The 23,139-nt window shown below is 41.0% G+C and overlaps 2 protein-coding genes across 2 annotated transcripts; one reads left to right on the top strand and one right to left on the bottom strand.

Moving 5' to 3' along the window:
- Positions 1–4,678: 4,678 nt before the first annotated feature.
- Positions 4,679–5,800, top strand: LOC128455532 (protamine-like protein). The gene is made up of 4 exons (XM_053439202.1): positions 4,679–4,836; positions 4,930–5,031; positions 5,137–5,382; positions 5,500–5,800. Exons 1-4 carry the CDS (start codon positions 4,679–4,681, stop codon positions 5,798–5,800), a joined length of 807 nt encoding a protein of 268 aa, XP_053295177.1.
- Positions 5,801–20,192: 14,392 nt separating this feature from the next.
- Positions 20,193–22,290, bottom strand: LOC128455531 (neurofilament heavy polypeptide-like). Its single transcript, XM_053439201.1, has 5 exons — positions 22,169–22,290; positions 21,778–22,129; positions 21,317–21,708; positions 20,825–21,220; positions 20,193–20,403 (listed from the first exon to the last, which is right to left on the bottom strand). Exons 1-5 carry the CDS (start codon positions 22,288–22,290, stop codon positions 20,193–20,195), a joined length of 1,473 nt encoding a protein of 490 aa, XP_053295176.1.
- Positions 22,291–23,139: the final 849 nt, after the last annotated feature.

Raw genomic sequence — 23,139 nt, 5'->3', positions numbered from 1 at the left:
AGGACTTTTTACGCATAGACCCTACAGAGTGAGGATATTTGAACTGTTCCTCCCTTCTTCAAAGGCCTGTCAGAAGGTTAAGACTTCGTATTAGGGTTAAAATTCGGTTTAGGTTAGGTAGTGATTCTCCCACTGGTGGGGCGTGGAGGCATAACAGGTGGGGCGCTAGACCGGGAGGGGGAAATGTGAGGCGGAAGTTATATTATAGCTGAACCAATGTTTAAACGTCCGCATCACTGTACCGCCGGAGCAGTAAACAGTTGTTCTTTCGCCGTAGCCAGGGCTCTGAAGCCACGGGCGGCTCTAAAGCCCCTTTGGAGTGGCTCCCTGTACAGCGCACACTCTCAGGCCCCGGGGCTCCGCCCCCCACCCCGCTCACTTGCTCACTCGCTCAGAGGCACACACAGGAGATCAGAGCTCGTTCACGTGCAGCAGCCCGTCAGGGACAAACAAGAGACGGTGGTCAAAAACCAAGTTGAAAAGAAAGTACGAAGAAGCCTGTCTTGCTCTTGGGTTCACAGTCAATGGGGTAGGACAGGGGTCGGAGACCTGCAGCTCTTCAGCCCCTCTGCAATGGCTCCCTGTACAGTGCTGTGAATGTTGCGCATATTTTTCGCGAACGGTGAACTTAACGAATCAGTTTTCATATGATGAACGTGAGTGAACGTACCGTTCACGTTCATTTTTTTAAATCATCATCGTATTAGGCCGTCATGAAATAACAGGAGCGTGTGTGTGTGTGTGTGTGCGTGTGTGTGCGCGCGCGCTCCCAGATAGCGGACACACACACAGGGAGGAAAATAGAAAGTTTAATTCTGCGTGGACAGGTTAATTTGCTATCACTGCCAACGATGCAGGTTTACCTGTATGCTTGATATGTGGCGAGGAATTAGCAAACAAAAAAAATGTGATGCTTAAAGACATTTCCAGAGCAAGCACAAAGCATCTGATGAAAAGTACCAAGCTGGATACGAGCAAAAAAAGCATATAGTTCTGTGCTTCATTTATTTCAAAGTAGGCCTACACATGTATTTTATTCTCCTCTTCATAAGAGTTTGATGTTTTCCTTTTTTCTAATGGGTAAAAATAGCAGTTTTTTTAATTGTCGTTCTATAATTTAATAAATGCAACTAACTATAGTTTTTATATATATTATATAACTATATAACTTTATAACCTGTGTTATCAGGGCGGCTCCAGACAGATTTAATATGGGGGAAGAGGGGGCAAAATGTCTCTTTGGATAGTAAAGGTAGCCTAACCCTCGGGTAGGACATGAGGAGAGACCAGTGGGGATTTTATGTCTGAAAACTCTATTAGACCCAACAAATTAAGATGACACTTAGAAACATTACACCACAATCACATGCATGTGTTCTTTCTGGTTGAGCTTTATCATCTTTGTAACAAAGTGATTATAATTGAATAAATGTGATGCGGACGTTTAAACATTGGTTCAGCTATAATATAACTTCCGCCTCACATTTCCCCCTCCTGGTCGCGCGCCCCACCTGTTATGCCTCCACGCCCCACCAGTGGGAGAATCACTACCTAACCTAAACCGAATTTTAACCCTAATACGAAGTCTTAACCTTCTGACAGGCCTTTGAAGAAGGGAGGAACAGTTCAAATATCCTCACTCTGTAGGGTCTATGCGTAAAAAGTCCTCACAAAGGTATAAGTACAGGGACACACCCACAGAGATAAGAGGGAAGATCCCACAGAGCAACACAAAATGCTCCAACTCCAATAACAAAGAAATCTTTTTGATCTTGATCTATAATGGCCTCTGACTATTTGGAACTAAAAAACCATATATTTCAAAACTTTGAAAAAAAAATACTGCAATTGCAGAACATCCAGCACTACCCCCTCTTTTCTCTTTTTTACAAGTTATTTTGACAGAATTGAGCCCGACCAATATGTATACATCAATATAATGTATATACACTCATCGGTATCAGGTTTTTAAGTGGATAGGTATCAACAAGATAACTTTAAGTTTACAGAAAAGATTTGCATTTTTTTTAACACATACTATAAACATTTCTTACATCTGAAACTTCGAGCTGCCTGTATTTGGTTGTGTTTCTGTTTTCTAGAAAGTTCTATAAAATTGGATAGGACTCATCAAAGGATGGGGTAAAGTCTGGATTGCGTATGACATCCTTGGATCGTCTTTGATCACAAGGACTCATCAAAGGATGGGGTATTATCTGGATCGCTTATGACATCCTTGGATGGTCTCTGATCACACCTTCATGATACACACTCTAAACCCCATATTTTAAAGGAAACGATTTGACAAAGGAATGCCTATGTTCTCAACTGTAGTGTCCAACAGTGTATGCATATATTTTAAATTATCAGCTTGCTGGAGAAAACACACTGGACATATTGCTTTTACAATGCCTTCCTCAGTGATACTTCAGAAATTAAAGTCTCAGCTCAAATCTTCAAGGAAATCGAGATATCCACTGAGATCCGAATCTCCAAAGATGAGAGCCAAGTCTCCAACAAAGTCCCCAAAGATGATTGCAAAGTCTCAAAAGATGGGAGCAAAGTCTCCAATGAGATCAAGATCTCCACGGAGAACCAAATCTCCAATGAGATCTAAATCTCCAATGAGATCTTCAGTGAGGCTTCGGAATTTAACGTCTCAGCTCAAATCTTCAAGGAGAACAAGATATCCAATGAGATCCAAATCTCCAAAGAGAAGAGTCATGACTCCAAAGACTAGAGCAAAGTCTCCAAGGAGAACCAAATCTCCAATGAGATCCAGGTCTCCAAGGAGATCCAGGACTCCAATGAGATCCAAATCTCCAATGAGATCCGAATCTCCAAAGATGGGAGAAAGGTCTCCAATGAGATCGAGATCTCCACGGAGATCCAAATCTCCAATGAGATCTTCAGTGAGACTTCGGAATTTAATGTCTCAGCTCAAATCTTCAAGGAGATCAAGATATCCAATGGGATCCAAATCTCCAAAGAGAAGAGTAATGACTCCGAAGACTACAGCAAAGTCTCCAAGGAGAACCAAATCTCCAATGAGATCCAGGTCTCCAAGGAGATCCAGGACTCCAATGAGATCCAAATCTCCAATGAGATCCGAATCTCCAAAGATGGGAGAAAGGTCTCCAATGAGATCGAGATCTCCACGGAGATCCAAATCTCCAATGAGATCTTCAGTGAGACTTCGGAATTTAATGTCTCAGCTCAAATCTTCAAGGAGATCAAGATATCCAATGGGATCCAAATCTCCAAAGAGAAGAGTAATGACTCCGAAGACTACAGCAAAGTCACCAAGGAGAACCAAATCTCCAATGAGATCCAGGTCTACAAGGAGATCCAGGTCTCCAAGGAGATCCAGGACTCCAATGAGATCAGAATCTCCAATGAGATCAGAATCCTCAAAGATGAGAGCCAAGTCTCCAAAGATGGGAGCAAAGTCTCCAATGAGATCGAGATCTCCAGGGAGATCCAAATCTCCAATGAGATTCAAATCACCAATGAGATCAAGATCTCCAAGGAGATCAAAATCTCCAAAGATGAGAGCAAAATCTCCAATGAGATCCAGATCTCCGAGGAGATCCAGGTCTCCAAGGACTCTTTTCTCTCCGAAGGGAAGAGTCATGACTCCAAAGACTACAGCAAAGTCTCCAAGGAGAACCAAATCTCCAATGAGATCCAGGTCTCCAAGGAGATCCAGGACTCCAATGAGATCCAAATCTCCAATGAGATCTGAATCTCCAAAGATGAGAGCCAAGTCTCCAAAGATGGGAACAAAGTCTCCAATGAGATCAAGATCTCCACGGAGATCCAAATCTCCAATGAGATCTTCAGTGAGACTTCGGAATTTAATGTCTCAGCTCAAATCTTCAGGTCTACAAGGAGATTCAGGTCTCCAAGGAGAAGAGTCGTGACTCCAAAGACAAGAGCAAAGTCTCCAAGGAGATCCGAATCTCCAAGGAGATCCAAATCTCCAAAGATGAGAGTAAAGTCTCCAATGAGATCCAGATCTCCACGGAGATCCAGGTCTCCAAGGACTCTTTTCTCTCCAAAGGGAAGAGTCATGACTCCAAAGACTAGAGCAAAGTCTACAATGAGATCCAAATCTCCAATGAGATCCAAATCTCCAATGAGATCTTCACTGAGACTTCGCAATTTAATGTCTCAGCTCAAATCTCCAATGAGATCCAGATCTCCAGTGAGATCCAGGTCTCCAAGGAGATTCAAATCTCCAATGAGATCAAGATCTCCAAGGAGATCAAAATCTCCAAAGATGAGAGCAAAATCTCCAATGAGATCCAGATCTCCGAGGAGATCCAGATCTCCGAGGAGATCCAGGTCTCCAAGGACTCTTTTCTCTCCGAAGGGAAGAGTCATGACTCCAAAGACTACAGCAAAGTCTCCAAGGAGAACCAAATCTCCAATGAGATCCAGGTCTCCAAGGAGATCCAGGACTCCAATGAGATCCAAATCTCCAATGAGATCCGAATCTCCAAAGATGAGAGCCAAGTCTCCAAAGATGGGAACAAAGTCTCCAATGAGATCAAGATCTCCACGGAGATTCAAATCTCCAATGAGATCCGAATCTCCAAAGATGAGAGCCAAGTCTCCAAAGATGGGAACAAAGTCTCCAATGAGATCAAGATCTCCACGGAGATCCAAATCTCCAATGAGATCTTCAGTGAGACTTCGGAATTTAATGTCTCAGCTCAAATCTTCAAGGAGATCAAGATATCCAATGGGATCCAAATCTCCAAAGAGAAGAGTCATGACTCCAAAGAGTAGAGCAAAGTCTCCAAGAAGAACCAAATCTCCAATGAGATCCAGGTCTACAAGGAGATTCAGGTCTCCAAGGAGAAGAGTCGTGACTCCAAAGACAAGAGCAAAGTCTCCAAGGAGATCCAAATCTCCAAAGATGAGAGCAAAGTCTCCAATGAGATCCAGATCTCCACGGAGATCCAGGTCTCCAAGGACTCTTTTCTCTCCAAAGGGAAGAGTCATGACTCCAAAGACTAGAGCAAAGTCTACGATGAGATCCAAATCTCCAATGAGATCTTCACTGAGACTTCGCAATTTAATGTCTCAGCTCAAATCTCCAATGAGATCCAGATCTCCAGTGAGATCCAGGTCTCCAAGGAGATTCAAATCTCCAATGAGATCAAGATCTCCAAGGAGATCCAAATCTCCAAAGATGAGAGTCATGACTCCAAAGACTAGAGCAAAGTCTCCAAGGAGAACCAAATCTCCAATGAGATCCAGGTCTACAAGGAGATTCAGTACTCCAAGGAGATCCAGGACTCCAACGAGATCCAAATCTCCAATGAGATCCGAATCTCCAAAGATTAGAGCCAAGTCTCCAAAGATGGGAGCAAAGTCTCCAATGAGATCGAGATCTCCAGGGAGAACCGAATCTCCAATGAGATCCAGGTCTACAAGGAGACTCAGGTCTCCAAAGAGATTTGAATCTCCAATGATATCAAGATCTCCAAGTAGATCCAAATCTCCAAGGTTGAGAGCCAAGTCTCCAACGAGGAGAGTAAAGCTTCAGAGGGAGTATTCGGGCTACACAGTGTCCAACATGATACTGGAGGCTGTTTCCGCTTCCAAAGAGCGCCATGGAATATCCCTGCCTGCCTTGAAGAAGGCTCTGCAGGCTGGAGGATACGATGTTGCGAGGAACAACGCCAGGGTCCTCCTCACCATCAGACGCCTAGTGGCCAGCAAAGCTTTGGTTCAGAAAAAGGGCCCCTCAGGCTCCTTGAAGGTGAACAAAAAGGCTCCTGCACCTTGAAAGAAGAGAGTGGTGCGTAGGAATGATCTTGCTGGCTGCTGACCATGGACTATGATTGCAGCAGAACTGCCTGATATATAGTATTGAAGTAATACTTCAAAACTTGAATCTTGATGATTTATTCCTACACATGACGTCTATTGCACATCTGTCTGTCCTGGGAGAGGGATCCCTCACATGTGGCTCTCTCTGAGGTTTCTACGTATTTTTACCCTGTTAGAAGGTTTTTTTAGTAGTTTTTCCTTACTCTTGCTCAGGGTTAAGGACAGAAGATGTCACACCACGTCAAAGCCCTATGAGACGAATTGTAATTTGTGAATATGGGCTATACAAATAAAATTTGATTGATTGATTGATTGATTGACACCTGTGTATTGATTTTTGTGAAGATCGGTCAATGTGAACACGATCCGAGGAGACATTTTGCGACGCCCATTGAAAATTCTTCCAGAATACGTACATTTTCACCACTTTCTATCTTTCTGCACATTTTGGTAAGAATTTGAGCATGTTAAAGCCCTCAAAAAGCCAATTAATTTGACTGAATAATAATAATAATAACAATAATAATAATAATTATTATAATTATAATAATAATCATTACAATTTCAATAGGGCCTCCCACTGTCAGTGCTCGGGCCCTAATAATAAACTACTTTACTGCATTGAGCAGAATAATATGGTTGATTGGTGGAGCCAGCCCTACACGAGGTATGGTATTTAAAAGTGATTCAAGTCAAATGTATTAGGTAAGGTCAACTATTGTGAAGGTAGAGATGACGACTTTAAAAAGACACAAACACATTTTGCAGCAGTCAAATGCGTCCACTCATCTCTGCAGGATCTGAAATTTGGATTTAACCTTGTGGGTCACAAATAAAGTTTTTCCTGGCTCAGAAACTGAGAAACTGAGGTAGGGTGACGTTTTCAGTGACAGGTGGAGCTCTGGTTTTTCTCAAACGTCTGGGTTTGAGCCTCTGTCGTGCTTGGTGCTCGTTTGCAGCTCAACACAATTGGGACACTTGCTTTCTTGGCCACTTGTGAAAACATGTAGGTTTAGCTGATGTGACCAACTAACGATATATAGATTATATTTGTATATTTAATTCGTTTTCTGCTTAATTAATTAATTTGTTTGTTTAAAAGGGCATTTTTGATTTCAAAACAATGTCAAACTATGTTCATTCCTTTATTCGTGTATGTTTTCAAGCAAGTGCAGCATGGGGAATATAAAGCAGGTGGATCAGTCTGGGAGACAATTTACAGATTATTTTTTCTGACAAAACATTCCTATGAACTTCAGGAAAGTCTCCTCTGGCTGTTTGCCTGTCAGGTCGCGATGAGGGTGAAGAAAACCCACAGGTAGATGTGATGTTCACCTATCATGAGCTACATGGTGCCTGGTTTTAAAGAAGCAGGAGGAAGGAGGAACAATAAACTGGAAACAGGAAGCTGAAGCAGGAGTCACAGGGTCAAATGCTGTTGGCTGAAGGTCAAACTCTTCAGTGGAGTTGATGAGAACAACAAGCAGCTTTAAGACGCAGAGACAATGTCCCACAGGTAAGTTTGTAGTGAGTGAAGTGATTGAACAGAACCTGAGGACAGAGAGACACAAATCATGTCTTTTACAATTAAGTTTGCCCTGCAAATGATTGTATGGAGATTGAAATGGCAGGTCAATCTACACAAGTAGATAGATAAACTGTACAAATAGACAATTAAGAACAATGGACCGGAAATATATAGGACTTGGCATCAACCATGATAACCAAGCCTGACCAGCAGGTGTCGCACTTTGTCAGAAATCTTCATCAATACATCCATACTGGGCTGTGGCATCAAGGTATAATTGAAACAAGTTGACTCTCTTGTAGTTTCATGCTCTGACAACCCGTCAATTTGCGGGAAATCTGCTCAAAGTGACCGATGCACCGATGTAATGATCACTGGAGTTAACAGGTAGCATATTGAGAAATGTACGTAATACCAATATTCAATATTTCTCTTCTCTTACACATATTCTGACAGTTGAAGTAAAGGCAAGATAAGAGACGAAAAGTCGTATTGCGTCTTCTCTGCTTGAGTTGTACTCTGTCGTACAAAACTTCAGAGTGCAGCATTGACTTGAATTACCTATAAACCAACTCTGTGATTTAAAAAAAAAAGATACACTGGACCTAATCAGAATAAGCAGCATCTCTTTTGAACCACTGCTGGTATCAATAGACCGATCAATAGGTCTTGATATCTTTAGATCAAGAGGCAAGCGATGGAGGTCACTAATCTATAGGCCTGCCCTAGATCTCCAGAGATCTAGAGTTCTCGCTGTTGACATCATTTTAGTGTCCAATGTCAATGTTGACCTTATCTTTAATTATTTACATATTAGTTTGTGTTGTATGAGCTACAAAACTTTATTTTTAAGATGCTTACAGTCTGTGAATATGAATCTAAATCTCTTATTGGTTTAGTCGTGAGCCCGTTCATGTTGATATCATTTATAATTTCATGGATTTGTGTGATAGACTGGCCTATAATTGAATCCCATAGGACAGCGACACTGTAGAAACTTTACAGGGGTCAGTTTCTCTCCAGTTTGACATTTCAGTAAACTTATGCTCACCAAATATGAGAACATACAAATTTCCTAAAACATTTTTTTAACCCTTGTGTGGTGTTCATGTTTGGGCCACCAAGCCAATGTTCGTGGGTCTGGTGGAACCACCGCATTATTCGGTCTTTCAATCACTACAGCTACAACGATATATGTAAAAATACATATATCACAGATGTTAACTTTATCCCAATAACAAGCAATATAAACAGCATATATGGTTAATATTTGTCATTTACCCCTGTTAAATCACATTCATGAATAAAAGTGCTTTTCGTTTTTTGTGATAAAATGCAATTAAACAAAGAAACATCAATTACAATCAAGATATGATTGGAAAAAACGAATATGAAACAAGGTTTTCATCAGTATTGACTTTATTTATTGAACTTAATTAGAAATTGAACACACTCATGTCAGTCTACACAAGAGCCCCAATGAACAGATACAGTATCTAGCAATGATTTTTGAAGAGAGACAATCTTTGGAAGACAATTAAGGGGAGGAGTTTAGAGAATATGAAGATCAAGTTTCTGTCAATTCAGAGTCTGACAGTGAGTTTGAAGAAGAGGATGAGATTGACCATCAGCCAGCTACGTAAAAAGTTAATCTGCAGCCAGTCCCAAATCCAGGCCAGGCCATCAGCAGCCAACATATGGATGACAAAAAATGATGACAATTTAATGGTCTTTTTGCACTTACACCACCCCGCATGGCTACCAATGTAATAAGGTGCAATCAGGGCCGACACGGATAGCAGTGACTCATGTGCAGGACATCAAGCCTTCTTACGAACTTTTCATTCCTAAAATCATTCTGGACCCAACGCATTATTCGGTCTTTCAATCAATACAGCTACAACGATATATGTAAAAATACTTCACAGGTGTTAACTTTATCCCAATAACAAGCAATATAAACAGCATATATGGTTAATATTTGTCATTTACCCCTGTTAAATCACATTCATGAATAAAAGTGCTTTTCGTTTTTTGTGATAAAATGCAATTAAACAAAGAAACATCAATTACAATCAAGATATGAATAGAAAACACAAATATGAAACAAGGTTTTCATCAGTATTGACTTTATTTATTGAACTTAATTAGAAATTGAACATACTCATGTCAGTCTACACAAGAGCCCCAATGAACAGATACAGTATCTAGCAATGATTTTTGAAGAGAGACAATCTTTGGAAGACAATGAAGGGGGAGAGTTTAGAGAATATGAAGATCAAGTTTCTGTCAAGTCAGAGTCTGACAGTGAGTTTGAAGAAGAGGATGAGATTGACCATCAGCCAGCTACGTAAAAAGTTAATCTGCAGCCAGTCCCAAATCCAGGCCAGGCCATCAGCAGCCAACATATGGATGAAAAAAATGATGACAATTTAATGGTCTTTTTGCACTTACACCACCCCGCATGGCTACCAATGTAAATAAATGAAGCACAGAACTATATGCTTTTTTCGCTCGTATCCAGCTTGGTACTTTTCATCAGATGCTTTGTGCTTGCTCTGGAAATGTCTTTAAGCATCACATTTTTTTTGTTTGCTAATTCCTCGCCACATATCAAGCATACAGGTAAACCTGCATCGTTGGCAGTGATAGCAAATTAACCTGTCCACGCAGAATTAAACTTTCTATTTTCCTCCCTGTGTGTGTGTCCGCTATCTGGGAGCGCGCGCGCGCGCACACACACACACACACACGCTCCTGTTATTTCATGACGGCCTAATACGATGATGATTTAAAAAAATGAACGTGAACGGTACGTTCACTCACGTTCATCATATGAAAACTGATTCGTTAAGTTCACCGTTCGCGAAAAATATGCGCAACATTCACAGCACCGTACAGGGAGCCATTGCAGAGGGGCTGAAGAGCTGGATGTTGCCGACCCCTGTCCTATCCCATTGACTGTGAACCCAAGAGCAAGACAGGCTTCTTCGTACTTTCTTTTCAACTTGGTTTTTGACCACCGTCTCTTGTTTGTCCCTGACGGGCTGCTGCACGTGAACGAGCTCTGTTCTCCTGTGTGTGTCTCTGAGCGAGTGAGCGAGTGAGCGGGGTGGGGGGCGGAGCCCCGGGGCCTGAGAGTGTGCGCTGTACAGGGAGCCACTCCAGAGGGGCTTTAGAGCCGCCCGTGGCTTCAGAGCCCTGGCTACGGCGAAAGAACAATTTGTTTACTGCTCCGGCGGTACAGTGATGCGGGCGTTTAAACATTGGTTCGGCTATAATATAACTTCCGCCTCACATTTCCCCCTCCCGGTCGCGCGCCCCACCTGTTATGCCTCCACGCCCCACCAGTGGGGGCGCCACACAGTTTGAGAATCACTGAGTTACGGGGATGTTTGAGCTTAAATCAGCTATGAGGAGCTCAAGGTAAAATATGCCCACCACTCTCTTACGGTGGATATATACTTTTAGAATAACCAGCAAATCAGGGCAACTTTAAATAATTCAAATATTTTTTTAACCTGAGACTCATTGGCCTTGGCTCATTTTCTGTGATGAACATATAAAGGAACATATATTCAATAACTTTACACCCCCCATTCACATTTATATTACATATGTGATGTTCGTGTCCACTGGACCCAGGACTACATAAAGTGTTAAATTGTATATTTCAATCACCTCTGCTCCCACATTCCTGCACATTTACATAAAAGTTCTCTGCCAGTTACTGCATCCCACAAGGAATTTATTGATTCCCATATGGATTTGAAAACTCCAGCACGGATAATAACACTAAAGTATGCAAATAAATGGGTTTGGTCCATCTCAATCTAGCTTTCTACGAAAACTTGCTGTCCCTCCAAATTAGTGCAATTGTTGAGATATCTATGTTTCTCTGTATCTTGTGATTATATTTTACCTATATCCTGTGAACAAATATTAACTGTATAATCCATATAATCAATAATGCTACAACTGTTTCTTATATTTAGAATGATGTATAATCTTTTTGACTCAGACGCAGGGTCAGGCCCAGAGCACGACCACAGAAAGAGCAGGTGTCAATCTGAATGTCAATCTGACCCAAAATACAATTCAGAGAAAAGTGTGTGATGGAAATTCATCTTGAGATTTGAAATAATGAAAGCACGGATGCTCAGAAAAGAGAGAGGACGTGCCAGAACTAATACAATGAGGTGCTTCATGAAACATGGTGAGAAAAAGGTATGAAATCCTCCTGAAATGCTTAATCTGCTGGGTCTCTCCACTGTAGCAAGCTCCCTGTTTGCCAAGGCCACAGTAGTGGGACACCTGGTCAGTTGAAAGTGATGTGCTTGCAAAAAACTGCACTTTGAGGAAACAGTGTACATCTGGCCAATGGCTGAATTCCCTCAGGGAAAAAGAACCGCCTCTGTGCCCACCCTGTGTCTGATTATATATACTGTGGATTTAGGATTGAACGGGGCTTCTGCTCGACATGATCCAGTGAACCTGGTGACGTGTCCGGCAGAACCCCAGAGACTCTGTAAGTATTTCATTATTTTACAATAAATGTTCAATTTCCAGAACTTCATGTATAAGTGTCTAATTATTCCTTCTCAAATCCTGGATCAACAAACACGTTTGTCAAATCGCCGGAGGCGAGGTCAAGTTTAGTGCCTGGCGACGACAAAATTGGTGACCCCGACGTGATCCAGTGAAGGAAAAAAGGACAGATCGTATTGACGATAAAATGACATCTCGAGGATCTCGTTGTTCACAGTGAAAAGACCGGTCAACCTAAAACAGGCGAGCAGCGACCTTTTTATAACTAAAACGGCTGTGATTGGAAAAATAACTAAATTAACTGTGAACAAAGAGAAATACGAGATGTAAGTATATAAGAGTGAAGTGAAGGAAATTGTAAGGGTCTGGGACCCTATGGTTTGGAACCATTTACATTTATTGAAAGGATCTGGGATCCTATGGCCAGGGGCCACACTGAGAAGTGTTTGGAACACTGATAAAGTGGTGCTTGGAGCACGCACTATAATTTAAAGGATTTGGGATCCTATGGCCAGGGGCCACACTGAGAAGTGTTTGGAACACTGATAAAGTGGTGCTTGGAGCACGCACTATAGATATAGATAATTTTACTTTCTGAGAAGTGTTTGGAACACTGAAAAAGTGGTGCTTGGAGCACGCACTATAGATATAGATAATTTTACTTTCTGGGACTGAGAAGTGTTTGGAACACTGACAAAGTGGTGCTTGGAGCACGCACTATAATTTAAAGGATCTGGGATCCTATGGCCTGGGGCCACACTCATATCTGTGTCCGGAGTCAGATATGAAGTGAAAAAGGGAATCAGGGATTTCCTAGTCTGGGACTAAAGGGGAAAAGTGTGGGGTGGTTTCCTGTGACATCAAGGTAATTACGAACACAAAGAGTGTTTTGAGTCACAGTTCTGAAAGGGTATTGAGGGTTGGAATAGATATTGGCAGAATATTAATAGATTGTGGAAAAGTGTGTATTTTGGTTGTGTTAAACACCCAGAGAACGGGCGCTACTGAAAATATTTCTGTAGTAGAAGCTTCCTGTTCTGACCAAGTATACATGGCAATGCGTCCTCCACATCTAAGTTCTGCCAACAGTATTTGATAAAAATTGTGAAAAAAGTATTTAAAGAAACAAACAAAATGACGACTACTAATGCAACATTCCAGGAGGTGATTCATTTGGCCCTTTTGAAAGAAAATAAAATGTCGACCTGCCGTAATAAAATAGAGGCGGTCATTTTAAAAGCCATAGAACACTCTGTGGATCGTGACAAAGCCAGAAAAGAGGAACAGAGAAAATTACACAGGTGGATTAAACAGGGATGGATAATCCCAGTCATTTAAAAAAAAAAAAAAAAAACACAATTCCCCCAATAACACATAGGCTGTCGGTACTAAAAGGGAAAGAATTACTAATATAATAATTATAAATTAATATTGATTATATAATATAGGGAGTTCTTTCTGAAAGAACTAGTGTGAATTAAAAAGTGTGTCTGTGAAAACGAGAGAGGAGGAGAGGAAAAAGAGTCAAGGTCAGCTTGCTGACTGAGACAGAGAGGGAAACGACTGACTGAGACACAGAAAAAAACTGACTGAGACTGAGAGAAAACCAACTGACTGACAGAGGAGAGACAGAAATAATGCAAAAAACTAGACTAGAGGCTATACGCCTGCCATTTGATGTATGTTGTATGTATGGATGTGAGGGTAAACGTGTAAAGGACTTGCCAAAGAAAGTAAAAGAATGTTGACTGAAGGTTTGAGAGATTAACTAATGACGAGAATGATAAAGCTATGTTTAGGAATAAGAAAGATCTATAGGAGTGAGATGTCTCAATTCAGTAATATCTTGCTCTGAGATGGATAATAGAATGTAAAACTTGAGTGGTAAAGAAAATAGGGGAAGAGAAGTGGGAATAGAACGTTTTTGTAAGTGCACAGGATGAAAGGAGGGAGATAAGAGTGTTTGGGAGTCGGAAAGCCATCTGGGAAAGGCCAGAATCCTTACAGGTTGCAACTGGCGTTGAGACCATAAGGAGGCTTGGATGTTTGTTTGTCTGTTTGTTTGTTTGTTTTTACTATTGCTTCATTCAGAAGTAAAAAACTCCAAAAGAAATTGTTAAATTTACACTTTTGGTACCAATTTGTTATTTTGGATTTTTCCAATATATCCAATTCATTAGAGGAAAGGAGAAAAGGTTTTGGCCTCCAAATTATTACACAAAACCCAATCATTAAATAGTTTATTCTCATTTTTTAACTGACACAGCAGGGATAATAGGATACACCAGTTTAATACTTCAGACAATTTATTATTTGATTCTTAATATAACTTCAAGGATGAGTGATTAACCAAATCACATTAATGTGTCCTTTAAAAGTCCATATCTAGGTACAGTTAATGTGCAATGTTTTTTTTTTTGGTTTTTTTGGGGGGGGATTTTTCTTTCTCTGTTTTGTATTATTTTTGAGCCATTTTACATCTTTACAAAAGTGTCACCCTCAACTGTGGTTTTTTGACAATGAAGATGATAATTGTTTTTGTTTTTAGTATGGAGAACTTGTTTCTCTGATGCAATGAGCCTCGTGAAGCTACAGAGCTGATCTTGCTTTGCTCTGCTCAGGTTTGATGAGAAGAGGAAATGCTGTTCTATTTACTTGTATTTCTTAGAGCTGAAAATCATTCATGTGCTTTCTATATGGGCAAAATCAATAATATCATGATGAGAAATTCAAACTTTACTTTAAACTTAATTCTGTGCTGCCTTTTTTTTTTTTTTTGGTTTCACCTGCAGTTGCTTTAATTCTACATTCAAATCATCCATTTAAGATTAAATAATCAATACATGTTTAATCTATTTACAGTTGGCCTTTAAAATAGGAGTTTGATTCACCCTCCATGTAATTATTGTTAGACTCTTGCGACCTAAAAATAAATATGTTTCACCATTGAAAGAAGTATAAATCTTATTCCAATTAAAGCGACAGATGTCTTAAACACTTTAACTCATAGCGTGTTTCATCTTAAATGAAAAGCACAAACCATAGTACGAGCCCCCTTGTTTACACACTTGATTGAATACCATATCAATAATTATATTTTAATTACTTTGCAACACTTTAACTTTTAAAGAACCAGAAGAAGGGAATTTATTTTTGTTGTTTTTGTTTCACCAATAATCTTAACATCCAATGCTCTTAATTTGAAAGAGGTTGTTAAGCTCTACTTTTTGTTTTTGTTTTATCATAAAGGAAAGTGTGGCAGAATGACTTTTATTAATTTTGTTTTGTTTTGTTTCAGCTGTCTCACACATTTGTCCTTTGTATGTGATGCCTGTTTTACCACAGGGCTGTTTGACGTCAAAGCTTCTGAATTATGATGTAATGAAGCAGTCGATGACTTTTGGAAAATGGTTTGAACACAAATACTCAAATGCTGTTAAATTTGCTGCTTATTGAAATTCAGCTTGTTAATCATTTAATATTTCATGAAATGCCAAAGATTTCTGTCGCTTTTCTGCCACTTTTTGAATCTTTTATTTTTTAATGTCCACTTATTTGGCTATTACTCCTCAAAATTGTAAAGAAATTGTTGACCAAAAAAGATGGGTCTACCTGTATGTCTTGTTTTGATTATTTGTTTATTTTCCTTTTCAAATATAAGCTTATATAATTTACTGTAAACTCAGTTACGCACTGCAGCATATTAATCACTTTTCAGTTTGTTTTCCTTTCAATCTCTGGGATCTGGGCTCCATGTCTCCACAACCCACTCCCATCCGGTGTCAACTCCACCTCCTCCACCCTGACCGACTACGCCCTGCGCCTGGCTTGTACAGTGCAAGCTTAAACACCTGGCCTGTAGGCGAGTATCAATTCCACGAAAGGATCTTTACAAGGCTGAGATCCAGATCACTGACTCTTAAAATTAAAAAAGCCTCACTGACAATTCTTGACAATTTTGTTCCTGGAGCAGATCTGACAGAAGCTGATATCTGAACAGCTTGCTCCTGTACCCTGTGCGGTCACATATAAACGAATGGCCCTGGATCTGCTACTGGCAGGAGAGGGTTATGTGTGTGCACTGCTATAGGAAGTTCTTAAAATAATTTTTTTTTCCAAACTGCCCCTGGTGGCTGGGTGACCAGTGCCCTCTCCACCTCTACGCACCATGAAACAACATGGATGTAGACTCTGAAATTGCTGAATAGATCGCCACGGCTCTGATGAAGGATGCTGTGGAGCTGAAGCTGAGGAAGCTGAGGACGATGGAGATGACGATGCGACGATGATGATGATGTATGAGGACGGGTTTGCACTGGATGGGATGACGGTTGAGGGGTACATGAACTCCCCAGTAAGTGGTTCACACCATTAAATGGTGTGAAAAGAGGGATTGTTAGGGTTGAATAATTCTATATAGTGGGGGTCTGACTGAAACTATTTGCAACTAAAGGGGGGGTGGAAGCATGACCAGTTTGAGCCAGATATTAGGCCTTTATACAAATCATAACTAAATAACCTTTTCCTTCCTACTGTCTCATCTTGAAATTAGAATGTATGTGGGTCACAGTTCTGTTTCGTTGTTTTGGCTTAGTTGTTTCGAATTTCTGTACAAACAGAACATTTTAGCCGATATAGCAGGAACACAATAATACCCTTTCTCCAACAACAACAGTTTGGCCCTCATGGCATCAGCTGTGTCAAGGCCTTGAGAGTGTCTACTGTTCACTTCCTTATTCCAAATGCCAAGAGGATGGACTACGCGTGCGCACTTTCGAGGAGGAAGAACCAAGACCTACTGTTATAAAATCTTACAGACGCCGGCTGTTTGATGCGTTCTGATGTGCTGATGCGTTCTGCTGGGTCTCTGCCACTTCCCCCAGGCACACTACTGATACAGCCTGAAGTGCTAGTAACCTCTCAGAGCTACACCACACCCCCTCTCACACACTGATAAAGACCTTCTCGGCGGGACCTGTGAACCGACGACGGAGTTTTTTACTTTTATTTCCTATTTTACTAATTATTTTAATCATTTAACAGAGTCCACAGTATTAAAGTTTTATTTTTAACTTTTGTGTTCAATTTTTCTATTCATTTTAATCATTTAACAGAGTCAACAGTGTTAAAGTTTAATTTTGTTTCTTCTGTTTCATTTTCTCTCTGAAATAAATCCACAATATCATGCATGTGTTTTAATTAAATAATAAGGAAAAATAGAACCAAGGCAAAGACCTTGGCATCCTTTCAGACACCCTGGGTTATACTGGTTTAGGGGGACAGTACTGTTTTTGACCTTAATCCCTTTAGTGATAGTTTTTCCTCTACTATGGTTCGAAAAGACACTAACCCCAAGCTCCACCACGTCCCCCCCGACTCCAACTGCCATCCCTAGGGCACGCAGATCAGTTGATGCATTCTCCAGTAGTCCGGTGTACATGGATGCTATAGGAATTCCCAAGGGGGTCCCAGATGAGTATAAACTGGCAAATAACATTGCAGCATGATTTTTTAGCATGTATATCCTTAGTGCTATGTTCCCAGTTACTCCCAATCAACTATCTCCACTATAACATCCAACGCTTGTCCAATTTCACCAGAGACGCAGTATCTGCGATACACGAACAGCTGTCTGCCACCTCCTTGATTTCATTTCAAAATCGTGTAGCAGTTGATTTCCTGTTAACAGAGAAAGGGGATGTATGTGCTATGACGGGCGCACAATGTTGTATGTTTATCCCCAACAACACAGCCCCAGACGGTACCTCATCTAAAGCACTCCATGGACTGCGTTCACTCTCTGTGGAAATGAAGGAACACTCTGGCGTGAAACCATGGGATGATTTTATGACTTAATTCTTTGGCAAATGGTCTAAACTGGTTAAGGCCTTCATACTATCTGTCGCAGTGTTCATAGCCCTGTTCGCCATCTGCGGATGTTGTTGTATTCCCTGCATTCGAGCCCTGTGCATCCGTGTCATAGACTCTGCGATACAAAAGAATGACACTGAACGTGCATTACAACTGCCTCTGCTAGCTCACTCTGAGGAGACAAGGGACTTAAGAGACTGCGTTTCTTATGATTTCTGCCCAGATGGTGACAACTTACCAGATATTGACCATGCCTTTGCTCTTGCGTTACAGACTGTCCCCTCAGTCGTTCTGACCCCTGCTTTCGGACTTCCCCAATAAGTTGATGCTCAATTATGATTAGTCACATAGCCCCAAATGGTGATGTATGGACCCTTACAGGACACGGTTTTGACTTTCCCGACACAATATCTCTCACAGGAGCCCTACCAGTCGTTAGAACCCCTAAACTTAATACTTCATGCAATAGCCCGATGAAATGCTGGGAGCCTTACCCTGATTTTAGTGACATGTGATTAACACATGTCAACAGAGGGATTGTTGAGATATCTATGTTTCTCTGTATCTTGTGATTATATTTTACCTATATCCTGTGAACAAATATTAACTGTATAATCCATATAATCAATAATGCTACAACTGTTTCTTATATTTAGAATGATGTATAATCTTTTTGACTCAGACGCAGGGTCAGGCCCAGAGCACGACCACAGAAAGAGCAGGTGTCAATCTGAATGTCAATCTGACCCAAAATACAATTCAGAGAAAAGTGTGTGATGGAAATTCATCTTGAGATTTGAAATAATGAAAGCACGGATGCTCAGAAAAGAGAGAGGACGTGCCAGAACTAATACAATGAGGTGCTTCATGAAACATGGTGAGAAAAAGGTATGAAATCCTCCTGAAATGCTTAATCTGCTGGGTCTCTCCACTGTAGCAAGCTCCCTGTTTGCCAAGGCCACAGTAGTGGGACACCTGGTCAGTTGAAAGTGATGTGCTTGCAAAAAACTGCACTTTGAGGAAACAGTGTACATCTGGCCAATGGCTGAATTCCCTCAGGGAAAAAGAACCGCCTCTGTGCCCACCCTGTGTCTGATTATATATACTGTGGATTTAGGATTGAACGGGGCTTCTGCTCGACATGATCCAGTGAACCTGGTGACGTGTCCTGCAGAACCCCAGAGACTCTCTGTAAGTATTTCTTTATTTTACAATAAATGTTCAATTTCCAGAACTTCATGTATAAGTGTCTAATTATTCCTTCTCAAATCCTGGATCAACAAACACGTTTGTCAAATCGCCGGAGGCGAGGTCAAGTTTAGTGCCTGGCGACGACAACATCCAAAAATGATCATAGGATATAGGTAAAATATAATCACAAGATACAGAGAAACATAAATATCTCAACAGCACCAAGCACGACAGAGGCTCAAACCCAGACGTTTGAGAAAAACCAGAGCTCCACCTGTCACTGAAAACGTCACCCTACCTCAGTTTCTCAGTTTCTGAGCCAGGAAAAACTTTATTTGTGACCCACAAGGTTAAATCCAAATTTCAGATCCTGCAGAGATGAGTGGACGCATTTGACTGCTGCAAAATGTGTTTGTGTCTTTTTAAAGTCGTCATCTCTACCTTCACAATAGTTGACCTTACCTAATACATTTGAATTGAATCACTTTTAAATACCATACCTCGTGTAGGGCTGGCTCCACCAATCAACCATATTATTCTGCACAATGCTGTAATGTAGTTTAATATTAGGGCCTGAGCACTGACAGTGGGAGGCCCTATTGAAATTGTAATGATTATTATTATAATCATAATAATAAATATTATTATTGTTATTATTATTATTATTATTCAGGCAAATTAATTGGCTTTTTGAGGGCTTTAACATGCTCAAATTCTTACCAAAATGTGCAGAAAGATAGAAAGTGGTGAAAATGTACGTATTCTGGAAGAACTTTCAATGGGCGTCGCAAAATGTCTCCCCGGATCGTGTTCACATTGACCGATCTTCACAAAAATCAATACACAGGTGTCAATCAATCAATCAATCAAATTTTATTTGTATAGCCCATATTCACAAATTACAATTCGTCTCATAGGGCTTTAACGTGGTGTGACATCTTCTGTCCTTAACCCTGAGCAAGAGTAAGGAAAAACTACTAAAAAAACCTTTTAACAGGGTAAAAATACGTAGAAACCTCAGAGAGAGCCACATGTGAGGGATCCCTCTCCCAGGACAGACAGATGTGCAATAGACGTCATGTGTAGGAATAAATCATCAAGATTCAAGTTTTGAAGTATAACTTCAATACTATATATCAGGCAGTTCTGCTGCAATCATAGTCCATGGTCAGCAGCCAGCAAGATCATTCCTACGCACCACTCTCTTCTTTCAAGGTGCAGGAGCCTTTTTGTTCACCTTGAAGGAGCCTGAGGGGCCCTTTTTCTGAACCAAATATTTGCTGGCCACTAGGCGTCTGATGGTGAGGAGGACCCTGGCGTTGTTCCTCGCAACATCATATCCTCCAGCCTGCAGAGCCTTCATCAAGGCAGGCAGGGATATTCCATGGCGCTCTTTGGAAGCGGAAACAGTAGCCCGAATACTCCCTCTGAAGCTTTACTGTCCTCGTTGGAGACTTGGCTCTCAACCTTGGAGATTTGGATCTACTTGGAGATCTTGATATCATTGGAGATTCAAATCTCTTTGGAGACCTGAGTCTCCTTGTAGACCTGGATCTCATTGGAGATTCGGTTCTCCCTGGAGATCTCGATCTCATTGGAGACTTTGCTCCCATCTTTGGAGACTTGGCTCTAATCTTTGGAGATTCGGATCTCATTGGAGATTTGGATCTCGTTGGAGTCCTGGATCTCCTTGGAGTACTGAATCTCCTTGTAGACCTGGATCTCATTGGAGATTTGGTTCTCCTTGGAGACTTTGGTCAAGTCTTTGGAGTCATGACTCTTCTCTTTGGAGATTTGGATCCCATTGGATATCTTGATCTCCTTGAAGATTTGAGCTGAGACATTAAATTCCGAAGTCTCACTGAAGATCTCATTGGAGATTTGGATCTCCGTGGAGATCTCGATCTCATTGGAGACTTTGCTCCCATCTTTGGAGACTTGGCTCTCATCTTTGGAGATTCGGATCTAATTGGAGATTTGGATCTCGTTGGAGTCCTGGATCTCCTTGGAGTACTGAATCTCCTTGTAGACCTGGATCTCATTGGAGATTTGGTTCTCCTTGGAGACTTTGCTCTAGTCTTCGGAGTCATGACTCTTCCCTTTGGAGAGAAAAGAGTCCTTGGAGACTTGGATCTCCTCGGAGATCTGGATCTCATTGGAGATTTTGCTCTCATCTTTGGAGATTTTGATCTCCTTGGAGATCTTGATCTCATTGGTGATTTGAATCTCATTGGAGATCTGGATCTCGTTGGAGCCCTTAGCCTCATTGGAGATTCGGATCCCCTTAGAGACTTTGCTCTTGCCTTTGGAGTCATGACTCTTTTCCTTGGAGACCTGGATCTCATTGGAGATTTGGTTCTCCTTGGAGACTTTGCTCTAGTCTTTGGAGTCATGACTCTTCTCTTTTGAGACTTGGATCCCATTGGATATCTTGATCTCCTTGAAGATTTGAGCTGAGACATTAAATTCCGAAGTCTCACTGAAGATCTCATTGGAGATTTGGATCTCCGTGGAGATCTCGATCTCATTGGGGACTTTGCTCCCATCTTTGGAGACTTGGCTCTCATCTTTGGAGATTCGGATCTCATTGGAGATTTGGACCTCATTGGAGTCCTGGATCTCCTTGGAGACCTGAATTTCCTTGTAGACCTGGACCTCATTGGAGATTTGGTCCTCCTTGGAGACTTTGCTGTAGTCTTCGGAGTCATGACTCTTCTCTTTGGAGACTTGGATCCCATTGGATATCTTGATCTCCTTGAAGATTTGAGCTGAGACATTAAATTCCGAAGTCTCACTGAAGATCTCATTGGAGATTTGGATCTCCGTGGAGATCTCGATCTCATTGGAGACTTTTCTCCCATCTTTGGAGACTTGGCTCTCATCTTTGGAGATTCGGATCTCATTGGAGATTTGGATCTCATTGGAGTCCTGGATCTCCTTGGAGACCTGGATCTCATTGGAGATTTTGTTCTCCTTGGAGACTTTGCTCTAGTCTTTGGAGTCATGACTCTTCTCTTTGGAGATTTGGATCTCATTGGATATCTTGTTCTCCTTGAAGATTTGAGCTGAGACGTTAAATTCCGAAGTCTCACTGAAGATCTCATTGGAGATTTAGATCTCATTGGAGATTTGGATCTCCGTGGAGATCTCGATCTCATTGGAGACTTTGCTCCCATCTTTTGAGACTTTGCAATCTTTGTTGGAGACTTGGCTCTCATCTTTGGAGATTCGGATCTCAGTGGATATCTCGATTTCCTTGAAGATTTGACCTGAGACATTAATTTCTGAAGTATCACTGAGGAAGGCATTGTAAAAGCAATATGTCCAGTGTGTTTTCTCCAGCAAGCTGATAATTTAAAATATATGCATACACTGTCTCACACTACAGTTGAGAACATAGGCATTCCTTTGTCAAATCGTTTCCTTTAAAATAAGGGGTTTAGAGTGTGTATCGTGAAGGTGTGATCAGAGACCATCCAAGGATGTCATAGGCGATCCAGATAATACCCCATCCTTTGATGAGTCCTTGTGATCAAAGACGATCCAAGGACGTCATACCCGTTCCAGACTTTACCCCATCCTTTGATGAGTCCTATACAATTTTATAGAAATTTCTAGAAAACAGAAACACAACCAAATACAGGCAGCTCGAAGTTTCAGATGTAAGAAATGTTTTGAGTATGTTAAAAAAAATGCAAATCTTTTCTGTAAACTTAAAGTTGTCTTGTTGATACATATCCACTTAAACCCCTGATACAGATGATTGTATATACATTATATTGATGTATACTAGGGATGAGCGAGTACAGCATTATCTGTATCTGTATCTGTATCTGTTAACCATATCAATTATCTGTATCCGTATCCGTACTCGGAGTGGGCGGGGCCTAACCCGGAAGTGGGTGTGATTTAACCCGGAAGTGGGCTGGATTTAACCCGGAAGTAGGCCGGGTTGTCTTGAACCAGTATGTTATTTTAAGCATGCAATTGATATGGGTTGATCAGAAATTGTTATATTTATTGCTGATTAGAAAACTATTACAGGACAGCATCTGCATTGAGCCTCAGATCAATGATTTTGATCACAATAGCAAACGAACTATTTACAGAACAAGTTTTGTAACAATGAATACAACACATGCTGTTGCAATTATGAA

The sequence above is a fragment of the Pleuronectes platessa genome, chromosome 14 (assembly GCF_947347685.1).
Source record: "Pleuronectes platessa chromosome 14, fPlePla1.1, whole genome shotgun sequence".
NCBI lineage: Eukaryota > Metazoa > Chordata > Actinopteri > Pleuronectiformes > Pleuronectidae > Pleuronectes > Pleuronectes platessa.
This window is presented reverse-complemented; position numbering and strand designations above follow the sequence as displayed.